Raw genomic sequence first — 25,684 nt, 5'->3', positions numbered from 1 at the left:
TGAAGTATGGCATAATTAATTTAATAATCTAATTATTATAATTGCTCTAAATCTAATCTAAATTTGATGATATGAAATTCATGCATTTTTTTTATGTTTGTCAAACTTAAAACTTGTGTTTCTTTGTGATGGGCAACAATTTGTTGACTGTTCAAACGAGATGTTTTTCTCTTATCTTTGTAAGAGTGCTCTCGCCTACATGTAAAACTTTCTCAAACCTCAGAAGAGCATAAACAACAAAACACTTGTGAAATCTAGAAATCGGTGGGCACGAATGAAATAAGAACAGATTGTGGATACGAACAAAAATAAGAGAAAATATGTTCGTATTTTGCTTCCTGCATGACGCCCTTTTGCAACATGTCATCCATCTCATCATTTTTCAAGGCTTCACTCTCCTGATTGACTTGAGCTTACTTTTCTATGTGAACTGGTCTCCATGCTGTGCAGCGAGATGAGCCTCCTGCACCCAAAATACTGTCAAGACTCTGATTTATAATCACCAATACACCCTTTGTAATTCTCGACCAGGGAGAAACGAGGCCCAGAGAAAACGTTACCCCTAAATATGACCCCAAATCACAGAGATGCCAATTCTTACAGGACTAATGTTATCACATGACCTCTGTTTTTGGTAAAATATTGTAGGTAATTTGCAGTGGAAATTTTACTTGACAAATTACGGACATGACGGATTTGCATGGGATGAAGATCACAGACTCCTCCACAATTATTAGATATTACCAGAGGTCCCCAGGTAATATAAGTCCTGTGCAAATAGGGTGTAATTAAACAAGTGATATTTCTATTACTTTAAATTGAATGGGTAACAAATGAGCTGACACCTATCAGCACACTTGGGATGCTGGCCTGGTGCTCATCTTCAAATTAACATGGTTACGTTGCAGGTGCTGGAGACGCACATCTTCCATTTCTTCCTCAAGGATCGTCTCAACAGGAAAATGGACAACTTTGCTCGAAAGGCACTCAGCACTCGTTCTGAGATGCACAGGTAGAATCCAAACCTCAACCTATAGCCTTGAACATTAACACTAACACTTTGGAGTCCACTGCTGTGGCGAGGTACCAAACAAAAAAAGATAAAAGTACCCTTGCTTTGTTTTTATCACATGTCGTCTAGGATGAAGGCTATGGTTGAGATCCCACGCAGACCCACCATGCAGGAGATCCAAGCCCGGAGACAGAGCTCTATTACAGAGAGCAATCTGAGTAAAAGACTGGGGATGAGCCTCCCTAACCTCGACCAAACTATCAGCTTCCAAAGAAACACACTGCTCACCAGGATCATCATGTCTGACCCTGGTGAGACTGACAGGGGCACAAATTGTCAACATATAGACAAAGTAGCTGGAAAGGAAGATTAAACGTTTCTGTTTCTCTCCCTTTCTCCCCCCTTGCCTCCTCCCCACATTTCCTCTCTTTCCATTTGCTCCCTTCCTCTTTGTCTCCCAGCGCTGAGAACTCCTCCTAAGCCGGCAAAGGTGTTTAAGCTCCCAGATTTCCCAGCCTCTCTGTCCTTCCACTCTGTCCAAAGTTATTACAGTGAGCTGATCCAACAGCTTGGCAAAGCCATCTTCTCTGTCCAAAATGAGAACTCTACTCTGGTGGCCAGGTATTCTGCTTTTATTACTCCTCAGGCTTCTCTTGACATCTGCTCAGGAACGACCCTATCTTTTCTATCTTCTTTGATTTAATTTGTACAATCAAGTGTTTTACAGCTTAACAATGTTGGTCTGTCAGCAATTATTGTAAAGCACGCAGCATCTTACTGCAACGTCGCAATCGCATCATTCAATCATTTTCCATAATTGCTTATCATGTTGGGGGTCACAGGGGGCTGGAGCCCATCCCAGCTGACATTGGGCGAGAGGCCTATAATAACCTGCATGTCTTTGGACTGTGGGAGGAAGCCGGAGTACCCGGACAAAATCCACACTGACACGGGGAGAACATGCAGACTTCACACAGAACCCCCACCCTGGGGTGTGCGATGCATGTCCCTGATGTTCTGCACAAAGCGGGGTAAACTGTCCGCATCCAACGCTGTGGTGGAACACAAGGCATTTATTGACACTTTTCTACTGCAAAACACAATCAGAGAATGGCTGAAAGGTGTTGGCCACAGTAGGAATGGGGATTCATTAGCATCATTCATTCTGCTTATTAGTTGATCTTCATCTTTGATTCCTGATCAGTTTTCTTTGTGAAGCAACAATCTTTCATCTAAAATGGATGAAATGTGAGAGTATTTGTTCAGCGTTAATGAATGATGTAATGAATATGCTGTTCAGTTTGGAAGCAGTGGCACTCACATGTAAAGTGTCAGATACATGGCATTACTGCAGTTTTAGTCTCGCTCACCAGACCTTTCTCAAGAAAAGAAAGGTCTGACTGGGCCGACTCTCACTTTGAGATTGGAGGAAAAAACGCCTCGGCTGCTTGTACTTCTTTCAACCAATCACAATCGTTCTGGGCGGTGCCACAGCAACGGTGCACTTGCAAAAATATTGCCGGGGGGAAACAGGTTTTGGTGTAACACGCCCACAAAAATATCGCCTACAGGACGCGAATCATGGCAGAAAAATGGCTACATCCCCGCAAGATCAAACACCGCAAAGTTAGTAAAGGACGTGTTGAAAACGGTTGAAAACTGCTACACAACCGGAAGTGGTAGGGCGGGACCTCAGCGGGTGGCTCGTTCCGCCCAATGAGAGGCTGATCTCTGCAGCAAACTTCCGCCCACTCAGACTACTGCAGTTTAAGCCCATATTGTGTAGACAGTGGTTTCAGCATATGTCTGGTGTTTCCACCTTTACTTGAAATGATCAATGAACAGACATTACAGCAGCACTTTGTCATTTGTGTTTCTAACTGAAACCTCGCTTTGGAGCGTTTCCTTCTCCCCTCCATGACTCCATTTTGTTGCAAGTCTCTAGAAGCGTAGAGGCGTGAGTTTGACGCCATTTGTTTGTGATGTGAAACGGTCAGAAAATCATGGTGGCATTAATTAAAGGAATTGAACCACTTGGAGGCATATGATTCATGTTGGAGCTGCAGTAACATTATTTGTGTTTGGTTTGTTTCATGTTTAAATAACGATCACTACATGTAAAATAGATGCAGTTGCTAAACTGAACACAGGGTGGAGCATTCATGTGAAGGGCATATAGGTATGCTCCAGGTGATGAGAATCAGGTGTGGAACAGGAAGGAAACTGTTTTTTGACCGTGTTGTGGAAACATGTTGAAAAGCTTTAAGTATTGGCGGGAAAAACTGAAGTGCTGAATGGAAGAATGATTACATTTGGACAGTGCTGTCGCCCTTCCGTGTTTTGGTGAGCATGTATATATTGTTTTGAGAATAAATGGATCGTCAAATCCAAAGAGATAAAGTGCACTGGACACTGGTTTATTGTTAGCCCAGAGTACGTGTGTGGAACAAGAAGTGTGAAATCCTGAAGGGGCTAAAGAACAAATAATGAACATTTATTTTCTCTCTCTGTTGTTGAAAAACTTTGTTACTGCAAAGCCTGAAGGATTGAATACAATAATCTTCCCTCTGCAGATTCTACTACTTGCGTGGTCTCATCAACACACTGTGTTGGCGGCGGCTGGACGCCCTGATTGATTTCCAGAACCTCTACAAGACAGATACCGCCATCTTCCCCACGCAGCTGGTCTCATGGCTCGTGGAGTCACTGCATCGAGACGAGAGGCAGCAAGCTGACAGACGACCAGAACTCAAGAGACTAATCCTCAAGGTCAGTCAGTTTACACAGCCCTTAATCCAATCTTGTAGTGGTGGTTGGAGGGCAACCTCAGTTTGACAGACAATATGTTTGATTGTGTAAGTCTGCCTCTGGTGGTGATTAAGTAGCAATGATGGATGTCATCTTGTCTTTTTTTCTCATCTGTTAGGTGAAGACAGAGAATGAGAAGCTGTCGGTGCAGCCTGATGACCACGTCAAGAAGTTTGAGCTTCCCCGAAAGCATCTGCATCAGGAGGAGTTTGTGCGTTGCGTTCAGGAGTGTGGGATTGTTAAGGACGTAGCAACCATACACAGATTATTTGATGCTCTCAGTGATGATGGTAAGTGAGGACAGGTAGGATGATATGTATGGTTTAGAGATCTCTTGATACTTAAAATATATATGACTTGTATAGAACCAGACGCCGCATTTTACATTTAGCATTTGGCAGTATCAGTCAAGGCAAAATGCTAAAAATTCTGTAGCGAGTATCTAATTCCAGGGTGAAAGATCTGTAAATCTTGAGGGCATTAGGCCATTTTTCTGGAATCCTTTGATGGTGGACACAGAAGTGACTATACAGTAATTGTTTTCTCCATCAGCAATACATGAAACAGTTTTAAATCGATTACATCACTTGTTGCTGACACGGTGGAATCAATCAGCAGTGAGATGATCTGTTGAACTCTTTTAGTGTTCTGTAAGCATGAAGTACAGTCTGTACAGCACATGCACTTTAGCTCACACACACAGACTGTAAAATGTCTCTCCAACTGAAGTGAAGGGAATCAATTTGGAAAATACAGAGTATTACACTTTTCTTAATCACCTGACGAGGACTATAAGGTCTTTGATCACTCACTGTTTTGGTGAAAAATCAGTGTTGTGGAACCAAGGAATCATTAAAGCTGTAGTTGGTTAACTTTTATAAAAAAAATTACTTTGTCACATTTACTGAAACTGTCACTAAATTCATCCATCCATTTTTATCCACTTATCTGGGGCCGGGTTGCGGGGGCAGCAGGCCAAGCAAAACACCCCAGACGTCCCTCTCTCCAGCAACGCTTTCCAGCTCCTCCTGGGGGACCCCAAGGTGTTCCCAAGCCAGATGAGATATGTAATCCCTCCAGTGTGTTCTGGGTCTACCCTGAGGCCCCCTACAAGTGGGACGTGCCTGAAACACCTCCAGTGGAGGTGCCCAGGAGGCATCTTGATCAGTTGCCCGAACCACCTCAACTGACCCCTATCGATGTGAAGGAGCAGCGGCTCTGCTCGGAGCTCTCTCCACATGTCTGAGCTCCTCACACTATCTCTAAGGCTGAGCCCAGCCACCCCACGGGGGAAACTCATTTTGGCTGCTTGTATCTGTGATCTCATTCTTTCAGTCACTACCCAGAGCTCATGACCATAGGTGAGGGTTGGGACGTAGATGGACCAGAAAATTGAAAGTTTTGCCTTCTGGCTCAGCTCCCTCTTCATCACGACGGTCCAACACTTCGCTCGCATCACTGCAGAAGCCGCACCAAACAGCCGATCCATCTCACACTCCGTTCTACCCTCACTTGTGAACAAGACCCCGAAACAAGATACTAGGTGTAGCTTTGTCTCTCTAGGGGGCATCATACACTCTCTCCTCATTGGCAACAATTTAAAAACACAATATGGACACTAAGTCTAAATGTTAGTTGGCTCTAGAGCAGATCAAGGGATGATCAGCTTTCTAATGCTTTTGGGACCACTGTGGCTCAGAGGGATGTTCGCTTATCGGAAGTTTGCCAGTTCAATCCCCGACTCCTCCAGTCCGCATGTCAAAGTATCCTTGGGGAAGAAAGAGAGGGGATATAAAGTGACAAGGGTCCTGACAGAGATTCAGACTTTAAGGCATGAGTTAATGGCGTGTTACTCAACTGATTAACGAGCTGCTTCACACAAAGTCTTTGAAGCCATTTTCTCCACGTGATTTTCCCTGACTTTGTTTTGACTTTCGTCTGACGTATAAAGCAATCATGCAGGACTAGATAGAATGAAAATAACACATGAAGAACAATGATACACACTATTCTGAGATATCCGAGGTTGAATGTGGAACTAACCTAATCTGTTTGTGCAAGTGGGTCAATGTACATGTTTCCAGCTTGTATTTGCACGTTTCCCCCCTCAGCGTGGAAACAGCTCTTTGTCTTGTATGTTTGTATGTCTGCTTGCACCTGGTTACATACCTGTCTCTCTCTGTGTCACAGGCCAGCCAAAGCAAGTGGACCCTGATCTCTTCAGAGTCTTCTACACCGTCTGGAAAGAGACGGAGGCCGAGGCGCAAGACGTCAACTTGCCCTCTGAGGTCATAGACCATCTTGACAATAGCGAGTGTGTCTACAAATTGTCGTCGTGTGTCAAGACCTCCCATGGTGTCGGTAAAATTGCAATGACACAGAAACGTCTGTTCTTGCTCACCGAGGGACGACCGGGCTTCCTCGAAATCACAAAGTTCAGAGACATACAGGTCAAGTGTCTTTAACCCCTTCCACTCCCTACCATAGACCCTTTTTTTGTCTTTTTTAGAGTTTGTCTAGAGTTTGTCTAGTCATTAATCTCACACAAATATTAAGCATTTTTGTTACCGCTTGACTATTGATAAAAAATGGTCAAAAATTCCTCCAAAATACCACATTATGACAGATAGACCCTGAGGAGCAGTGTACAAAAATCCATGCTGTGATTTGGCACCAAAAACTTTTGACATGAGGAGATTTCTGTAAGACTTGCACTTTTGAGCGACTGGATGGGAAGCACTTCTATTCTGGTAACTGCAGAGAAACCCCCTTGTTCTCCGTATACCTATGAAAGCCATACATCTTCTGAATGTCCAATGTCTTCAGTTTGTGGCTGTAAAGTTTCATGAGGCTCTGATGATCCTTGGGGTCACAATAGGTCATTTCATACAGTGAGGTCAAGTTTCTAAAGATTGCCCCACTACACTGAATCCATAAGAGTCTCATCTTGCCAGTCATACTGAATTTATGCAATTCCAGAGCTGTTTATGGACCCAGTGTGCAGAAATATTCTAATACAATAGGCGAAAATAACACGCTTGTACTCCAAGAGTAGAACTGCATGGTTTTTGCCCCAAACTGTATGGGATTTGCATAAAGCGGGAATGTTTGTAAAGAAGAGACTAGTTGGTACCAAGAGAACCCATTTTCATTAAAATATTTTGAGGTGTGAGGTTAAGGGACCCCTGTGAATATGGAGCGTTGGAGCGTTATTAACCCCCTTTCTGAGAAGCTAGCATGACATGTTTGAATGAATGGATTCCTACAGCCTCTGAAAGGCGTCTGAGCGGAGTGGAAGAGGTTAATCCCTTTCCTCTCATATCATGCTTTGGTATCTTAATCTATAACTCTACACTCACATCGATAAATAACTCATTTTTCATCTTTGTGCAGGAGGTGAAGATCGTCTCAGCTCCCTTTCTACTTGTTCGTATCCCCTCCCTTCGTATCCAGACCTCTGGTAGGCTCGAGGTGTTTGAGGCCAACCTGAAGACAGAGACCGAACTCTGGAACCTCGTGGTGAAAGAGATGTGGGCCGGACGCAAGATGGCCGACCAGCACAAGGTAGCAACAATGGTTGATGGCACACCACTGGAGTAATAAACTCTGTAATATCAAACACTCCTCAGTCCATCAAGACAGCACTGTTTCCATTGGCCCACAGGTCAGATTTGTACACTGGTGAACTCTGACCTGTGAATGTGTCACATGGGCTTCAGTTACGGAGCAAATATGTGCAGAGACTGGTGTTAGTGTGACCTCACCATTGCTTTGCTGCTTACAGTAATATATAGGGTTGACAAATGGTTCATATCAGCACATAACCTGATATGACCTACTGCAGTGATTTACTTTCTTGTCTACACAAGTCAACATTAATGTATGTTATTTTGCAAACCTCCTTGTGTTAGTAATAATCTACTATGCAAACACCTCTTAAACATGTGTTTTATTAATTGTCTCTTTAGGACCCTCAGTACATGACTCAGGCTCTGACCAACGTCCTGTTAATGGATGCTGTCATGGGCTGCCTGCAGACACAGCGGTCCATCATTGCCGCCTCAAAGCTGGCCTACTTCGATAAGATCAAACATGAAGGTATGGGCTCACTCTTGTGCTGCTGCTTGATCTTTTTTTCTTTCTATACATACACACAGTATCTCGTAATACAAAGAAAAGCATCAAATCCTCACCACTGAGAAGCTAAACTAGAGAGCGCTTGGTATTTGAGCTCAATAAATGACTTCAATGATTAATTAATGATCAAAATGGTCGCCAGAAAATGCTCTGTGAAACAACTAATTGATGAAGCAACTGATCGTTTCATTACTCCCTTCAAGGAGGTTTGTCAGGATTACAGAAAAACTACAGGCCTAACTTTTATGATACACAGTGGACGGGTGCAGCAGATCTGAAAACACGGGGCGGATACATTAATTATTTTTTACTTTCATTAACATTGCAAGTTAGGTCATTTGGCCTTGGTGAAAGAAATGCCATACATCTGAGAATCCAGTAGATGGTAGTAACGTTAAACAGTGACAAAACTTTGGCAATAGGACATATAATAATAATCTGGTAAATTGATATTTGAATTTTAGTCAATGGTATTTATTTTGAACAGTTTATTGTTGCACACATAGTAACATTTTTCATATTACATTTAGCATTTGTCAAAGGTTAATTATTGGGTTCTCAACTGTATTAAACTCAAACTTAATACAGAAAGCAGTCGTAATGGAGCACTCGGAGACAGTGATTTGATAAGAGAACCACTACGCTTTTTTTCTCAAACTAAGGTGTAGCTATGGAAATGCACACATATCATGCAACTAACACTCTTACTCAAATCCAAATGTGAATCATCTGCAATAAACTCCACCAGAGATAACAAGGAAATATCTCCAGACATGCTCGATGTAATTTAGCCAAGTAGGACATGTTCCTTCATCAACAATCCCACATTGTGTTCTTGGACCAACACATGGAAAATATAATTTTATATTTTTGTATTTTATAGTTTCCTTGAACCAACATGATTGACAAATCACAGCCGTCTGACATCATCAGTGTGCTGCTCCTGTGCTTCTCTCAAAATTCCTTTGAGCTTCTTAATAGCTAAGCCAAGTTACTCAAATTAAAGTAATCAAAATCCTCCTGAGCTACTGCAGGGTTAGTGAGTTAGCTTGCTAACAAGGCAGGTTATGCTAACATGTAAGCTTGCCAATAGGCTAGAATTTTGTTCACTAACATTTTGATTAAGAATATCATTTTTCAGTTGCACAGACCTGTGATTAAAACATTTTCCCTCATTTTTTAAAGCCTAATCACAACTTTTCCCCCCTAAGATTGCAGTGCTAGTGTTGATCCAGGACCACAAAGTCTCAAAATACAAAATAACATATACATGATAATAACTGATGAATAAACACCCATTTTCTGAAAGTTCTGGTAAAATTTGTGGTCCATTTGAATGGAAACCCAGCTCTGGAAGACTGGACTGTTGGCCTTGGTGGAGGTCTGCGTTCACAGAGTGCCCTTCGAGTATTTTATGTTTTTCTCACGCTGTCTCTCCCGTGCCTCTCTTTAATTCCTTCTCCATTCTCCTTCTTTGACCAGTGCCCATGATGGTGCCTAAAACTACCTCAGAGACTCTGAAACACAAGATCAACCCATCAGTGGACCTGGCTGAACCTCAGACTGTGCATGTGCTGCTGTACACACCAGGTACTACAGTATGCGGTGAAATTTACAGTGTCTGTTCATTTTTATTGCCCTTCTTTCACACAGCATGTCTCCCCATTGTCTCCTGGTTTATATTCACTGTTCACAGTTCAGAGCAACAAAGAAGCTTCTGTGTAATTCTAATGAGTTTATGTGTTCACACACTGAACACGGAGATTATCATACACTTTGTAAATGTTTGTATGGCAGCAGAGGCTCAAGTGAAACCTTTCCACATAACCTGATTATCCTCGTTGTGCTGCGTGTTAGCAGGCAGGATAAAAGCAGTCTTTGTTAGCTTCTCATTTGTCTACACTGTGACAGAGAGCAAAAGCACCAGAGGCTACCGGCCTGGTTTGAAGAGACATCTGAGCTCAGCTAAATACAGAACATAACGAGATTTTATGGAGTGATAGATGTGGCTGATGCATGCTGTCATATAGTATGTATGGACTGCTATTTATTCTAAGTCCCTGCCATTTATCAACTGTTTATTAGGATATTGGACATAAATGAAAATTACCGAAAGGTCTAGGGTGTAAGATTTAGGGGGAGAAAGTGGCGTGTAGCAGTTCCAATTGCAGATTGCAACCAGCGTTTCTCTGAAGCTGTCAGGCATGTCAGAGAGCGACCGCTAGCCCACCACATGCTAATGTCTGCTCAACATTTTCTCTGACATGCTCAGGAGGTTTTTACCAGAAGCCATCTTATCCACTGAGGTCTCTTCCACTCCAAGACAAACAGACCTGGGGCTGTATTCACGAAGCTTCTTAGTACAAAGAGTCGCTCCTAGTGACGAAATTCTGAGAACAGAGTCACTCAGAATCTCCCCTTAAAGTTAAGACCCGGTCCTTGTAAAGATAAAAGTTATTCCCCAAGCATCTTTGACCTTAAAGAGAGCTCCTAAGGTGAAGAACTGTTAGGAGCAGGGAGGAGGACTTTGAAGAGGCTTAAGGGTTTCTTAAACAGAGGAGAAAATGGTGAAAACACTAAGAAGTCAGAGAAACATTCTCCAAACACTGAGTGAAAGTGAGTAAATGCTACAGATAAGATTGTGCAGGAATAATGTTTGTGGTTGATCTCATTAGGGATACGCACACATTTCCCACCTGAATGCTATAACGCCAGAAATAAAGTAATCAACACTAAGATATTTGGAAAAAAAGCAACAGTGCAGCAGTGATGACTTGAGTCCATCTCAACCTTCCATCAGCAGAGTGATCGCACTAACAGTGACGACACTTTCACAGTCAGCAGTTCATCTCATCCTCACCTTGCAGGATCACAAAAGCGCATGTCTGTGACAACCAATCACATCTGTTAAAAGAATGCATCAAACCTAGCAACAGGGTCGACCACACCTCCTCGTTTTTTTTCCCCGTTAAAGGGTTTTTTTTGGGGAGTTTTTCCTTATCCGCTGTGAGGGTCCTAAGGACAGAGGGATGTCGTATGCTGTAAAGCCCTGTGAGGCAAATTGTGATTTGTGATATTGGGCTTTATAAATAAAATTGATTGACTGATTGATTGATTGACCTCCTCACTATGATAAAAGTTTGTCCCTTATTTGCTCAGAGTTGCTCTGAGAATTTTCCTACTTTCCATCACTACTAAGCTCGGACTCCTTACTAAAAGTGTTTAGGCTTAATTAGGAGTGTTCTCAGAATGTAAGTGAATACGGCCCCTGGTGATTAAAACAGATGGAAACACTAAAAAAAAGCAGTTTAATGTTACAAATCAGTGTTTTTCTGATGCTACTTGTCACAGATGGGCTTCTACTGTAACTACAGTGGCCAACGTGAAAACATGAAACCACTAAAGAAAACATATTATATCATATTCAATTTCCGCCAGTATATCCCTCCTAAATCCTACAGTGTGGACCTTTAAATGTTGACCAACTAATTGCTATCCATTTTATGTATTTATTACCACTGCTGCTGAAGATGTCTGTCAATAATGTGGGCCGGTCCGGCGTGGTTCTCATCTTCATGGTGGTGGTGGTGGTGGTGGTGGTGGTGGTGTCCCTTTTTTACTGCGTACAGTCAGCTCTCACAATTCACTGTTCCACTGCTCTCTCTCCCTTTGTCTCTGTCTCACTTAGGTCAGCTGACTTGCAATGACTCAGAGGGTGAGATGAACCCCAAACTGTGGGTGGCTCTCAGTGGAGGCAAAGTGGTTGTGTTTGATGCAGCGAGCTGGTCCATGCTGCAGGACTGCATCCAGGTTGGAGAGTCGCAGCTGGTGAGAACACACATGCTGTACTCTATTTCTAGGAGTGTTTGTTTAAACAGACTTTGATGAGTAACGTTGGTGGAGTTCCTCTTTTAAGAAATGATTTTACATCTATTTTGTGTATTTACAGATGTACAATATGTACATTATACTATTAATTATACTGTTTCTGAGTCTGTTACCTTCTAAGTTAAGTAAAACTCTTTGTAGAACTGCATGCTGGGATTGGTCCAGGAGCAAGTGTGGATTGGCTCTCAGGACTCTGTGATCTACATAATTGACACTCACAGCATGTCCTGCAACAAACAGCTGACTGAGCACAGACATGAAGTGACTGGACTCACAGCGGACTCCAGAGATCAACACAACAGGTAGAGAGACGGTTACCTCTAGGGCAGTTATTAGTTTTATTGAGTTAATAAACATTAAAAGCAGTTTTATAAAGGTGAGTCTAAACTCACGTGTCGCATCGATGTTAAAGTGTTTAATCAGTTTTTTAAAACAAAAGCTTCACTCAAACTGTCGTTCCCAGTCAGCAGACATACTCCTGCAGCTGTGATGGGACCATTCTGCAGTGGGACTCTGTCAGTCTCAAAGTGAAGCGACAGTTCCACCTCAGCTGTGATCGTCTCTCCTCCGTACACATCTATGATGGCACACTGTGGTGCTGTAAGTGCAAACACTTCCATTCACTTTCTGCTCCATCACAGTTGTTTTTACTTTGGCTTTTAATTTTCTTCTTTACTATCAGTTATCCTCATTTTATAATGAAACTACAAGGTAACTATACTTACCGGACACTTTATTAGGTACACCTTGCTGGTACCAGGTTGGACCCTCTTTTTCCTTCAGAACTGCCTTAATTCTTGGTGTCACAGATTCAACAAGGTGCTGGAAACATTCCTCAAAGATGTTGGTCCATATTGACATGATGACATCACACAGTTGCTGCAGATTTGTCGGCTGCAAATCCATGATGTGAATCTCCCGTTCCACCACATCCCAAAGGTGCTCTATTGGACTGAGATCTGGTGACTGTGGAGGCCATTGGAGTACAGTGAACTCATTGTCATGTTCAAGAATCCAGAGATGATTTGGCCTTTGTGACATGGTGTGTTATCCTGCTGGAAGTAGCCATCAGAGGATGGTGCTGAGGGGTCCGAAAGTGTGCCACAAAAATCTCCCCCACACCATTACACCACCAGCAGCAGCCTGAACCGTTGATACAAGGCAGGATGGATCCATGCTTTCATGTTGTTTACACCAAATTCTGACCCTACCATCTGAATGTGGCAGCAGAAATCCAGACTCATCAGACCAGGCAACGTTTTTCCCAATCTTATGTTTTCCAGTTTGTGTCATCCGGTGCCTGCTGTAGCCCATCTGCTTCGAGGTTCAGGATTCCCACACATTTTTACTAATGAATTTTCAAAACATGTTGTCCATACCTCAGTTGTAATGAACAATTATCTGAGTTACTCTTGCCTTTCCGTCAGCTCAAACAGGTCTGGCCTTTTTTTTTTGTTTTGTTTTTTTTCCGGACCATCCTCTGTATACCCTAGAGATGGTCATGCATGACATTCCAGGTAGATCAGCAGTTTCTGAAATACTCAGACCAGCCCGTCTGGCACCAACAACCATGCCACGTTCAAAGTCACTTCAATCACCTTTCTTCCCCATTCTGACGCTCGGTTTGAACTTCAGCAGGTCATGTCTACTTGCCTAACTACACTGAGCTGCTGCCACATGATTGGCTGATTAGATATTAACGTTAACAAGGACTTGAATAGGTGAACCTATATACCCTACCAACCAATAGCATCTACTCATTACTTTCAAAATACACCGTACCACCAAAAAAGACCCTGGTAACGACTTGTTTAAACCACAGACAGTATAAAATAATGGGGGTAGCCTGTTGCTCTGTTTTGAAGCCTTGAGTTTGTCATTTTGGCCATTGCAATCTTGTATTTTTGGAGCCAGAGGTGACCATATTTGTTTTTGTACCACCCTGTAAATATGTTTATTTCTGCTGCAAAGTTCTTCATTTTAACATGGTTGTCTGTGGGGATTGACTCAGCCTCAAGTGGCCATTAGAGGAACTGCAGTTGTGGGCTCGTCAGCGTTTGCTTAGTTTTTAACCCGTGGAGGTTGCTGCTTGGTTGAAATGTGCCTGTGTGTGTGTGCAGGCTGTGGTGACAGCATTGTGGAACTGAAAAAGAGTGGGACACCACAAAGAAGAATGGTACTTCCTGATGACATACAGAGCATGCCCAGTTGCTTCAGCTGCTTCATTATCATCCCAGAGGTGACTTTGCAATCCTCAGCTAGTATGTTCATTAATTAAGCAGGTTATTAGCCATTTAGTGGTTTAGCAAGTCAGTCATTCAGTCTGTTCAGTCAGTATTCTCACAGTCAATTCAGCAATCATGCAAAACAGCAATAAACAGTTCATAGAAGAAGAAATAAATGCTGGCACCTAGATAGTGATAATGGAGCTGGAACATGTAGTCACTGCAGCCATCAAACCTGAGACACTTGCTGACACTTGGATGTTCAGAAAATTTCTTTGGCTGAAATATGTTGATATGCATACAGACCCATTGGCTACAGATAAAAATGTTTTTTAAAGTGTTTTGACGTTACTGAATTGTTTTCACATGCTACAAGTATACATGTGACTTTCCCGTTTTTGTGTGTTTGTTCCAGCGAGGTCAGCTGTGGACGGGCTGTGCAGATTCAGGGGAGCTGTTTCTCTGGCACACTAACAACCACAGACGTCCATTCAGGAGAATCTCCCTGCCGGGCAGTTCAGGAGTCACCTGTATGATTCGAGTCAAGGACCAGGTGAGCTGTGATGCCGACCTCTTAGTACCGTACACACCAGAACGTACTTTGAGGTCCTCGGGCAGAGGTCTTTTGTCTGTTCCAGAGACCCAACTGAAAACTAAAGGGATACAGAGTTTGCTTTCAGGGCCCCGAGGCTCTGGAACAGTCTGCCTGAGGAAATCAGGTTGGCCAAGTCAGTGATTTCTTTAAAGTCCCTTCCTAAAACATACTTTTACTGAAGAGCCTTTCCTGGTTTTACTTGAGTTTTAAGTTGATTTGGACTGTCTTTTATTTCCTCACTTTTTATATACTAAAGTGTTTTTATCAGTTCTTTTAAATATGTTTTTTCACGTCCGGATACTGAGTACTAATTAAGTACTGAAGCATTTTATTAAAAGTAGAAGAACATGTAGCAGCACAGTTGCCTGAATCCAGCTCCATGAACCGTGTTAAGCCCATTTTCAGTTTGATTTTAACGTACATAGGTTTTCCCTGTTGCACATAGCATATGGAACAAGTAATAGCGTTGAATGTTTGTTTTCCACTGGCTGCATCTGGGCAAGCAGGTAGGTACAGGTGGCCTTAAAGGATCCAGTTACATACTGTATGACAGGTGTCATTACTGCTTGTGAAACAGTGAATGACTTTTTGGCCTGTTACGTAAATTGGTATCACACCATGAGGTGTGGTGGTGTCAGTTCATCGCTAAGTCCAAGTAGACATTTGTGCTAAATTGGGAGAAAGTCCTTCTGAGGTGTTCAAGAGATACAGCGTTTACGAGAATGGGACGGACAACCCAAAAGCATGATGTCAAGTAGTAATTTTTTTTTTGTGGTTCATAGAACACAAAGCAGATGTTGCTTACTGACACAGTGGGGTTATGTAGCAATGATGAATTTGTTTGGTGCAAATGTCTCTAACATTTTATACATGCATGTTAGAAAGTCAGCTTCTACTAGGCAGCTTATGAATACCATAGCTGCACTGTTACCTGTAATTTTTTAAGTTGCCATTCATTTTTAGACAAATATTGTAACTCAAACTTTTCACATTTCCCCTCTCTTCAATCATCAATTATCCCCTGCTACCTTTCCCCCATGCCGTCTCCTCTCCTCAGGTCTGGGTGGGCTGTCGTGGTTGGAGTGGTGTCGGAGGCCAGTGTGACGATCAGCTGAGAAGTCAGGTGTTGGTGATGGACGCGGAGAGCCAGACCGTGGCGAAGGAGCTGCAGGCACATTCAGACAGCATTCAGACCCTCTGCTCAGCTGAGGACCGCTACGTCTTGAGTGGCTCTGCACGCCGTGATGGAAAGATCGCCATCTGGAAAGTGGAGTAGAGATGAAGCAAGATATGGATGCATATGGATGGGACAGAAGGACAAATATGAGTACTTGTGAGTACATACATCAGACATGATAAATGTTTGCCCCTTGGATATTTGACTGTGACAACACGATCATCCTGTGGGAGGTTGTGCAGAGAGGTGGATTATCTTTTTTTGAGGCCATATTTCATTAGTGACTGTTTTTCTGATGGTAGTTTAAAATCTCAAAATGAAAAAAACTTTAATTTGGGAAGAAAACTTAATATAATCATATATAATATTTAAATTAATATAATTAACATGCGGGCGGCTAGTCGATTAATGGCCCTAAATGACAACTGTTGGTCGACTAAGAAAATTCTTAGTCGAGTGCAGCCCTAGTATAATCCAAGTTTCATTTATCCAGTCGTTATCCAGTGGCTGGTTTTGGAAAGTACTGAGCATACGACTGGATAAATGACACCTGGATTGTACTGTAAGAGTTGTGTGAGAGTTTGCAAAGAGATGTGTTGATGTAGTTTTGCTATTGTTAAATGTGGTCCCTAATCAATCAGTATATCACGAAGTTCACTGTTTTCTTCATGAATTAAACGTCACACAGCATGACCGGTTTCCAAATGGTCATTTTGCGGATGAAGAATTCCTTTAGGCCCGGTTCAGACCAAATATTCACGACGAGATGAGTTGAAACGTACAGCTATTTGCAATGTTCTAAAAACCTGCTGACTCTCACCAATGCAACTACACGAGACGGTGTATCATCTCTATGCAACAACTCTCTGTACTTCTGTTCTGATTTGCAGCTTTTCAGACTTATTTTGTGGCTGAATATGATTTGTCACTTCTTGAAATATGAATGAGGATAGTGATAGTGAGATACTGTCTACAGCTGCACTGTACTATAAGTAAAGATACAACCTTTAACAACTCACAAGGAACACAAAACAAAAAAACAGTTGCTACTTTGTTATTGATTTGAGTCTTAATATTTATTAGTACAAACACAATGCAGTCAAAGAGCTGGAACACAACAAATCTGTTTGAATTATCCATTGATGGCTTTCAGTAATTAATGCCCTCTTACTTATTTAGTCAGACTCATTATTATGATGTTAATATTAAAAGACAGTTTCAGCTATAAATACATAGATCACAGAGAAGTATAGATGCATGGTGAATTGGGTCAGGTCCTCTAGGTTTGTAGCATTCCTTTTGAGTGATGCTGTTATGTAGATGGATGAGTGAAAGAGCCTCCGTGGTCTCAGTAGTATAATTCCTGATCCCACCAACCTGAGAAATTATAAACAATAGATTAATGAACACTGAATAGACGCAGAGGTGTTAAGAATGGTTGATGAATGGATGTTAAACGGTTTGACAGAAGGATAAAGAATCCTGGCTTACTTCCTGGATATCTTCTGACTCCTAACTTCCTGATTTCATCGTAGACAAAGATTAAAATACCATACGGTAGAGGAACAAACCACCACTGGACTCTGGAGAGAAAAAACAACATGTAACATGAGACCTCGGGCCATAGTTATGTCAAATGTGGGAAAATGACTTGACCTGGACCACAGCATGCGAGTCCAGTCGTGTAAACTTCAGTAACAACCCCTAACTCAGAGGTCGAACCGATTAATTGGCACTCATAGGACTTTTACAAACTATTATCAGAGGAACTTCACTAGTCACACGGGGACGTACATCACCAACCGGAGCTGAATAGGGGAGGGTTGTGTTAAATGAACAGTGGGTGCAGCTCCCTTCAGCTGTGCAACTCTAAGTGTACTGTTCTTTATTTTAAGATAAACTGACATGAATTTTAGCTTGGACCACAACAGCTGGGCAAAGTCTGTGACTGAGTGAATGCCAGTAATGAGGTTTTGACCTACTCTAATCCAATCTGAGCTATGAGTTCAGATGGTGTCCACTGTGCCTTTACCTGATAGGCATGAAATTGAAGATATTGGGCATTCCAGGGCAGTAACACAGCAGATTACCCAAGCAGAGCTGGAAGATGATGGCAGTAACCAGGACCTTGTTCCTGTACACAAATAGACAAGCAGATTAGGTTTATTTACATATAAAATGAATTGACAAAAACATCGGCAAAAAAGACCTGTTTGCAGAGTTTTACAGTAGATGACCATTTGTATATCAGTTAGTCATGAAGTGTTACCTTGAATTTATGAAGAAAATCGTTTTTCTTGCATGCCTCCACAGAAAATAGGCAATGTTTAAGTTTCATTATCAGGTCAAGGATGCTCAGTACTTCCCAAACACATGTTTTTTTGCTAAAACTTACTGTTTGAAACTGAATTGAATGTATGATCTCAAAGCCAGACTCCAATGCGAAGATTTTTTTGTAAAAATTCATGTTTGAGAAGTACTGAGCATACGACTAGATAAATGACACTTGCATTACCCCGTACAAGATATGTGACAGTTTGTACACGGATGTTTTGATACAGTTTTGCTGCTGTTACATGTGGCCCCCAATCAATCAGTATTTGCCATTTTTCCGTGGAGGCATGCGAGAAAAATTACAAGTGCTATATCGCAGTTTTTCGAAGATGTTTTACCTCTCATCCAAGAGGCTTCTTCAGTTCTTCAAGAAACTCAAGCAAGTCCAGTTACCTACGATTAGCACTTATGATTACCATGAACTGGATGACTGAGAATTTTCACCAACACGTGCGAGAAAAGAGTTTTCTTTACAGATTTAAGGTAACACAGCATGACTAACTCATTTACAGTGGTCATGTTGTGGCTGAAGTATTTGGTATTCTGGTTCTTCTTGTTTACAAACTGTTTTGAATGCTTAACACGTCGAAAGTAGCTTACTTAAACCATTAAACCTTTTTTCAAATTAAGCAAATAGCTCTCCACGGTTTGCCAGCTGTCACCGCAAAGAAGAGGGTTGTCTATTCATGGACAAGAGGCTCATGTTCGTGACAGCACAGTGTTAACATTGATGACGTCCTCCTGAGCTGAGCTGTGATGCTAGCTAGCTCAGTGGTGCTACAGTATGTGAGCTAGCAGTAGATGCACTAAATGCTGCGCAGCGATACGGCTGTTGAATGTAGTTCAGCAGAAACAAAATAGTTCCTACATGAAACTGCTCTCAACAAGGTCTGTAGATTATCTTGAGTAACCTGGGGCCTGTATCACAAAGCGAGATCAACCTTTCCTGGGTTACCCAGACCTATCCTGGCAACGCATAACGGGATGAATAATGTTTAGTTTTAGTTTAGATTAGTTTATTTGCACATAATGTTAAAAACAGACAGTATAACATTTAAAGATTAAAAGATTAAAAAAGATTAAAAAAAAGAAAAGTGCCGGAGAGGTTAGAAGCCACTAAAAGCTTATCTAAGAAATTCCCCTGTCAAAACATCAATGAAATCACATAATAGAGAAGAAAAAGAAACGGTTGAGGAAAGAAGAAATAGAGGAGGAGAGAGGGAAAAATCAAGACAAAACAGGGTAGCAAATAAAATGATGTGTAGGTTAAATTACTCATCACTGGTTCAAGTAGCTACAGTACCTGTACCTGTACATCTGACACTGATCACACCCTTGAATCCCATGAAATCAATGCTGCGCAGATGAATTGCGTGTATTACAATTATCGTCTAACATCATTGCGTCTGATAAATTGCTCTTCTTTGTCATAACGTTATATATGCTACAATAAAGCTTAAAGCTGACGCCACAATTAAATCATATCAACACCAAATTGATAGTCTGAATAAAATCATCCTGATATTGAGCTGTGTTAGAAATTAACAGCTGCGCAAAAATATACCTATAGTCTCCCTCTTTAAAAAACAAAAAGGAAAATCCCTCAAACACCATGAAGTGTAGACATGATAGGCTACTTTCCACATTTCCAGCAGCAAAGCTGTCAATTAGGCCCATTATCTTTAACAGGGATCATTTCTTCCAACAAAACAAAACATTGGCACTAATTAATGGTGCTATTAAGTGTCCACAAATGATCAGTTTCTTTCTTATGAAGGGGTGGGATGAAAGTTCGACTTCTTTTTGAACAATCTTTTCATTGTCTGCTTTCTTTTCTTTTTTAATGTTCAAAATAAACTTTCAAATAAAAATCAATCAAATTAATTAAACTTCCCGTCATGACTGGGCTGCATTTCTGTCAGCCATCAACAGCTGATTGGCCAGTGGGTGGTGCTTTTTATAGAATCAGATTCAACCCTGAACTTACCCTGCTCCGGAGCAGGATAGCCATTCAGAGTAAGTAACCGTGGTGATCTACTCCGATAAGAACTGAACCGGCTTCATGGGACCGAAAACCCAGGGTTAACCCAGAAGTTACCTCGCTAAGACATTAATCCTGCTTCTTGATACAGGCCCCAGGTCATGATTTTTGTAAAGAGACATTGATGTTGAGTTTTTTAAATGTATTTTTTGGCACTTTGAGCACCACAAGCTGAGTGACATCTAGTTCCATTACATTCAAGAGAAGGCAGACATCTCTACAGCCGATATCTCCAACGCTCAGCAACTCACACCAAAACAATCCAGACTGATAAACAGCACTACAGGTAAGAGGAAAATCTGTATTTTTAATGTTGGGTTGAACTGTCCCTTTAAGAAACATTATGTCTAATGATGTGTTTTAGGGGTGGGTCTTTACTGACCTGAAGAAGCCTTGCTGGAACACAGAGAGACGTCGAGTTTTCCTGATCAACACATCTGAGATCTGACAGATCTCAATGCTGACGAAGAACACAGTGTAGCATGTGTACTCCTGGTACAACCTCTGACTGAAGGTCTGTAAGCAGGGGACATAAGGGAGAAGTTTTTGGGTTATTACGCTGGTAAAAAATACAAAATACTCTCTAGACCCAACCACTTTCTTTAGGACTAACATAAGTGACAAAAAGTCTACTAACTGACCCATTCTTGTCCATAGCTGTCCTGTAAGTCTTGAAGATGAACATCCTCCCACTGAGAGCGCAGGCCAACACACAAGAGTGGAAACCAGCCCTCCTGCGCCATGGCAGTGAAATAATCTGTAAAACCTGCATAAGACTGGATGGCTCCTGGGGGGGGGGGGCACAGGAGGAGAAATTAAAAACTAGCTCTATGGCGAGTGGTGCTTGGAGCTTAAAAAAAATGTCGACATCTGATTAATTACTTATGTTAACACCAGTATGGATTTCATAAAAATGACTTTTTGACTTTTTTCTTACAATTTTCTCATGAGATCACATCAGCTCTGGAAAGAATGAATACACAGTACAACTTTTTTTTTTTTAGACTCATCAAAAGATTTTGTTAGATAATCACAAAAATGTACAAGCCAAATTAAGTTCCTCTGGCTTCCAAAGCTCAGTACTTAAGTGGTTACGCGAGTACATCAGCAATAGAAAACTGTATTTCAGTTTAGAAGTGTTCTTCTCAAAGTAAAATCTTGTGTGGGGTCCCACAAGAGTCACTTGTTGGCCCTCCACTTTTTCCTGATTATATAAATGAACTAGCCTTTGTCTTTCAAACTGTATTTGCTGTCTTATGTTTCATTTTAGAACTAAATGAAATTAACAGATGTGCACAAGGTTGCAATTCGGTTTAAAGTGAATAAAGGTGTCTCTTAATATCAAGAAAACTAATTTTATAATTAATTTTTGCTGCTAATTATTACTGCCGAGACTAGATAGAGATAAATATTGACCGTGTACCCATCACTCAAATTTTTAGTACCTGTTTTTTTGGTTTTTAGAAGCAACATAATGGCTTCATCTGAAAACAAATCACAAAAAATTGTGGTCTTTTCTGAAAGGTGGGTATTTGGGCTGACCCGAATGCTTTGAAGCTTCGACTGTTGCCATGGTAATCAATGTCCAAACTGGTATATGAATGCTCAGTTTTTCTATGCTCTTACTTCAAAAATTCCAAATGGCCTATAAATTAAGAAAAAGTAATCCATCATAATTCAATTTGCATCAACATTAATTATTGTCAGACAAAAAGTGATAGGCCTAGTTTTCATACTATTATGGCTGATGTTACTGTGACCTGCCTGCTAACAAAGTGGCTAACCGTCGCGTTATTTTAGGTACAATGACCGAAAACTGTTGTTTCAAGATCAAAATATCACATCAATTTCAAGATTCTGCTTCTCACCTTTAAGGCCCTGCATAATAAAGCCCCTTCCTACCTGTCTGAACTCCTTCATATCTACACACCCTCCAGTACTTTGAGATCCTCTTCTGCAATCCAGCTCACATCACCATCTGCCCGCTTGACTACCATGAGTTCTACAGCCTTCAGCCGTTCTGCCCCCCCGCCTCTGGAATGGTCTCCCCCACGACATTTGCATTATTGACTCCCTTTCCACTTTAAAATCCTGTCTGAAAATACACCTTTTCTAGCTGGCATATTCAGTCTGATTTAATGGAGACATGCATATGGTGACCTGCACTGATGAAGACTTTATGATGATGATGATTTTATACCTAATATTTATTATGATTTTTGTCTGGTCATTTTTTAACTTTTATTGTATATTACGGAATTGTTGGATTTTATAATGTATGGATACATTGCTGCTTTTTTTTTCTTCCCAAACTGTGTCTTGTAAGGTGTCCTTGAGTGCTCTGAAAGGCGCCCATAATTAAAATGCATTGTCGTTATTATTATGCCAGCACCCTGTTATGGACAAAGCTGTCCGTAAGATTGCCAGCTTACCTAATTTTTTTGGGAAATATTTTTAGTTCAACTCAGATCGTCACTCTTCTGACAAGACAGTTTAGTAACCTTGACATTGCCCTTGTTGAAACCCTCCTAAATTTTTCTGTTAAATATTTAGGACCTATAACATGGAGCAATGTCAATCAGCTCCCAGGTCAGTCCCTGTGTATTTAAAATAGTTTAATCTTTAGATATTCCTTGAACTGGCATTTGGGTTATGTTCAGTCTTAGCTAATTTTCTTGAGTGTTACGCTTTTTTTTTTTTTTTTTAAATAATTATTTAAGAACATATTACTTTTCTTAGCGATATGAGGCTTTTGTTAAAGGATAATGACTTTGACATATTCAAAACTGTGTTCAGTTTAGGTTTCTTGTACTTGATTGTTATAATCAAATTAAGGTTGACCCGTGATAAGCCTTCAAGGCTTTTGGCCTCTCTTGCATATTCTTTTATGACTTGTATTGTTTTTTCCCTTAATTTTCTTTTTCTATGCCCCATTAAATAAATCATCATCACCAATTTAATGTATCTTAGGTTATTACAGCAGTAAGATACAGTACCAGCACAGACACAAACAGAGTCTCACCTATCTGGAAGTATGAGTACACAGCCAGGGCCTCGTTTACCAGACGATCACGACGTGGGTTCCGGGGCTTCAGATGCATGATATCACTCTCTGCTTTCTCGTAAGCCAGAGAGACAGACGGGAACTACAGGACAGACAGGAATAAATAAATTATATCTCATTATACAGCAGATATGGCAGTGAGGAAGATCATGATGTAGCTGATTTAATAAGGCATTTTACATCACTGTCTGTAAAGAATAAGGGTGGTGTGTGTGTGTGTGTGTGTGGTGATCCAAATAAAAGTGTTCGGGTCATATTTCAAATATTTGACACCATTATCTTTAATGAAAATAAATAGTGAATTACCATAAGTAAGTAACTTGCTTTCTTGCTGAACTGATACTAATGACATAATTACTCACAATGTCGGTGGCCAGTTCGATGAAGAGAATAGTGATGCAGCCCAGAGGAAGAGGCACGCTGACGGTGATGTAGATCAGATATGGAGTCAGCTCAGGAATGTTCTTGGTTAGTGTGTAGGCAATGGACTTCTTCAGGTTGTCAAAGATAAGACGGCCTACACACAAACACACACTTTAACTCACGTAGGTCAGTATAGTCTGTTAATATACAGACTGTTCATTGACAAGTATATCTTTTCACTTCTACAGTAAGTGTACTTTTACTGCATGTAGTGACCACCAAGATAACAATGTGTAATCATTTTTTAAAATAAAGCACAGAGAAACAAACAGGGTTTGTGGTCTACACAAGCTTAAGAGACTTTCTCATTTTGTTCTACCACATAAAACACATCAGTAAATACCCAACTTGTGAATTTTTATGCTTTTACGTGTCTTTAAAAAGGCGGCTGCTAACACGTGGATAAATGACACTACAGGACGTCATTACACTGAACACGGTTTTACAGTCTGTGGTGGTGATGTAGTTTGTTTATGGCCCAACGTTAGCTTTTTACTTCTAGCAATTGCATTTACACTTCACAGACCATAAAAGTGGTGTTCATTTGTGAAGATTATCTGCCACAGAGCTTATTTTCTGCAGTAATCCAAAGGAAATATCCCATTTGGATTTTGTTGAGGGAAACAGTGCGATGCTAACTTCTGTGTCAGCCTACAAAAAATGTCCCTGCAGCACTCTACTGAGGCTTAAATTTATGCACTAATTAAAGGTGTGGCCACTTTGAGTGACAACTTGCTACCGCAGTGACAATATTGGTTAGGCTGGTAACCATAGTGTAACCCCAATATAGCTGTAGCTGTCGCCATTTTATTGTGTTTTCAGTTAATTGTAACATTTTGGTCACGTAAAAAGTCTTGTTCTTCATTTGGTTGTACTGACAGACCCTCCAAGGAGTCAGGTGCTAAGTTTTTTCTTAAGTGCATTTTGTTTTAATGGTTTTAAGTCTGTTTTTCAACAGCGAAAATTAGTATTAGCGTCAGCACAATAAACCATAGCTGTCAATGCTCTGTGCTAACCAAGCTAGCAGCTAGCATTAGGGTTATCTCTACCCTCTCATCCAAATATGGTTAATTCTGCCTGCAAAAAAATAAGATGGCAACAGCAAAAATGCCAAATTTGAGGCTTCAGTACGACAGCCAGTGGGTGACGTCACGTTGGCTACATTCATTATCTTACACAGTCTATGGTTAAGATTGCTTTTGTCAAAACACTCAGAATTCCTTCTCTCTAAGTCTCACCCTGCTCCACTCCAGTGACGATAGAGGCAAAGTTGTCGTCCAACAGGATCATGTCGGCAGCATTCTTGGCGGCGTCTGACCCGGCAATTCCCATAGCAACACCAATATCAGCCCTTTTAAGAGCCGGAGAGTCATTTACACCATCACCCGTCACGGCAACAATGGAGCCCTGGAGGAGGGGGGGGGGTGAAAGACAAACCAATCTCTTCCTCGCTGATTCCTCATACACGATCCTCTTAGCATTATTAGCTTTATAGTGTGATGTATGCAAAACTTGATCTGGATACATATCAATTTTATATCATGACTTAAGTTTCACTCAGTCATCACAGGATTAAGCGGGCTCGGGTAGTAAAGTGAGAGGTGTGTGTGTGTTCATTTACCAGACGTTGACAACTCTCCACAATAATCAGTTTCTGCTGAGGGGATGTTCTTGCAAACACCATCTCAGGATGATTGCGCAGTGCATCGTCGAGCTCCTCACTGCTCATCTCTTTCAGCTGACCACCACTGATCACACAAGCACGGGCATCCCTGCACACAGACGACACGGTGATGGACACAGTTACACTCAATGAATAGTTGAAGACATGCATGCATTCAGAAAGTCCAGTTAATCTCTTGTGAATCTTTATATGACGATGATGCTGGATTCTGTAGCTCTGCTTTGTGGTCACACAGTAGAAATTAACATGGATAGACGGTCAGGTCTTTGATACGTCAGAGATGAGCATAGGTCAAA

General features: G+C 41.3%; 2 protein-coding genes across 12 annotated transcripts in view; one reads left to right on the top strand and one right to left on the bottom strand.

Moving 5' to 3' along the window:
- Positions 1 to 23,650, top strand: part of LOC117265753 (DENN domain-containing protein 3-like) — a 36,260-nt gene extending 12,610 nt beyond the window's left edge. For 3 of the 10 annotated variants that reach the window (XR_013492180.1, XR_013492173.1, XR_013492175.1), the window contains exons 14-29: positions 909 to 1,012; positions 1,142 to 1,323; positions 1,474 to 1,633; positions 3,586 to 3,781; positions 3,939 to 4,110; positions 6,011 to 6,270; positions 7,214 to 7,384; positions 7,789 to 7,918; positions 9,440 to 9,547; positions 11,646 to 11,785; positions 11,987 to 12,147; positions 12,309 to 12,445; positions 13,966 to 14,084; positions 14,486 to 14,623; positions 15,723 to 20,731; positions 20,875 to 21,059. Coding sequence is in view for 1 of the 10 variants with exons in the window: in XM_033640431.2 (XP_033496322.2) it covers positions 909 to 1,012; positions 1,142 to 1,323; positions 1,474 to 1,633; positions 3,586 to 3,781; positions 3,939 to 4,110; positions 6,011 to 6,270; positions 7,214 to 7,384; positions 7,789 to 7,918; positions 9,440 to 9,547; positions 11,646 to 11,785; positions 11,987 to 12,147; positions 12,309 to 12,445; positions 13,966 to 14,084; positions 14,486 to 14,623; positions 15,723 to 15,941 (2,397 nt within the window). In the remaining 9 variants the exon portion in view is untranslated. Of the gene's footprint in view, positions 1 to 908; positions 1,013 to 1,141; positions 1,324 to 1,473; positions 1,634 to 3,585; positions 3,782 to 3,938; positions 4,111 to 6,010; positions 6,271 to 7,213; positions 7,385 to 7,788; positions 7,919 to 9,439; positions 9,548 to 11,645; positions 11,786 to 11,986; positions 12,148 to 12,308; positions 12,446 to 13,965; positions 14,085 to 14,485; positions 14,624 to 15,722; positions 21,060 to 22,092 lie in introns of those variants that run through there. The other 7 variants (XR_013492178.1, XR_013492177.1, XR_013492176.1 and 4 more) reach the window with 7 other exon arrangements.
- Positions 17,084 to 25,684, bottom strand: part of LOC117265754 (potassium-transporting ATPase alpha chain 1) — a 37,816-nt gene continuing 29,215 nt past the window's right edge. For both annotated transcript variants that reach the window (XM_078171513.1, XM_033640435.2), the window contains 9 exons: positions 25,326 to 25,476; positions 24,943 to 25,111; positions 23,644 to 23,798; positions 23,240 to 23,363; positions 20,859 to 21,004; positions 20,600 to 20,733; positions 17,875 to 17,976; positions 17,334 to 17,425; positions 17,084 to 17,219 (listed from right to left, as the gene is read on the bottom strand). In XM_078171513.1, the coding sequence (XP_078027639.1) occupies positions 17,191 to 17,219; positions 17,334 to 17,425; positions 17,875 to 17,976; positions 20,600 to 20,733; positions 20,859 to 21,004; positions 23,240 to 23,363; positions 23,644 to 23,798; positions 24,943 to 25,111; positions 25,326 to 25,476 (1,102 nt within the window). In that variant the 3' untranslated portion in view covers positions 17,084 to 17,190. The remainder of the gene's footprint in view (positions 17,220 to 17,333; positions 17,426 to 17,874; positions 17,977 to 20,599; positions 20,734 to 20,858; positions 21,005 to 23,239; positions 23,364 to 23,643; positions 23,799 to 24,942; positions 25,112 to 25,325; positions 25,477 to 25,684) is intronic.

This window comes from Epinephelus lanceolatus, chromosome 10, assembly GCF_041903045.1.
Source record: "Epinephelus lanceolatus isolate andai-2023 chromosome 10, ASM4190304v1, whole genome shotgun sequence".
In the NCBI taxonomy this organism is placed as follows: Eukaryota; Metazoa; Chordata; class Actinopteri; order Perciformes; family Serranidae; genus Epinephelus; species Epinephelus lanceolatus.
Note: the sequence above shows the minus strand (reverse complement) of the source record. Positions and strands in the feature narration are given on the sequence as shown.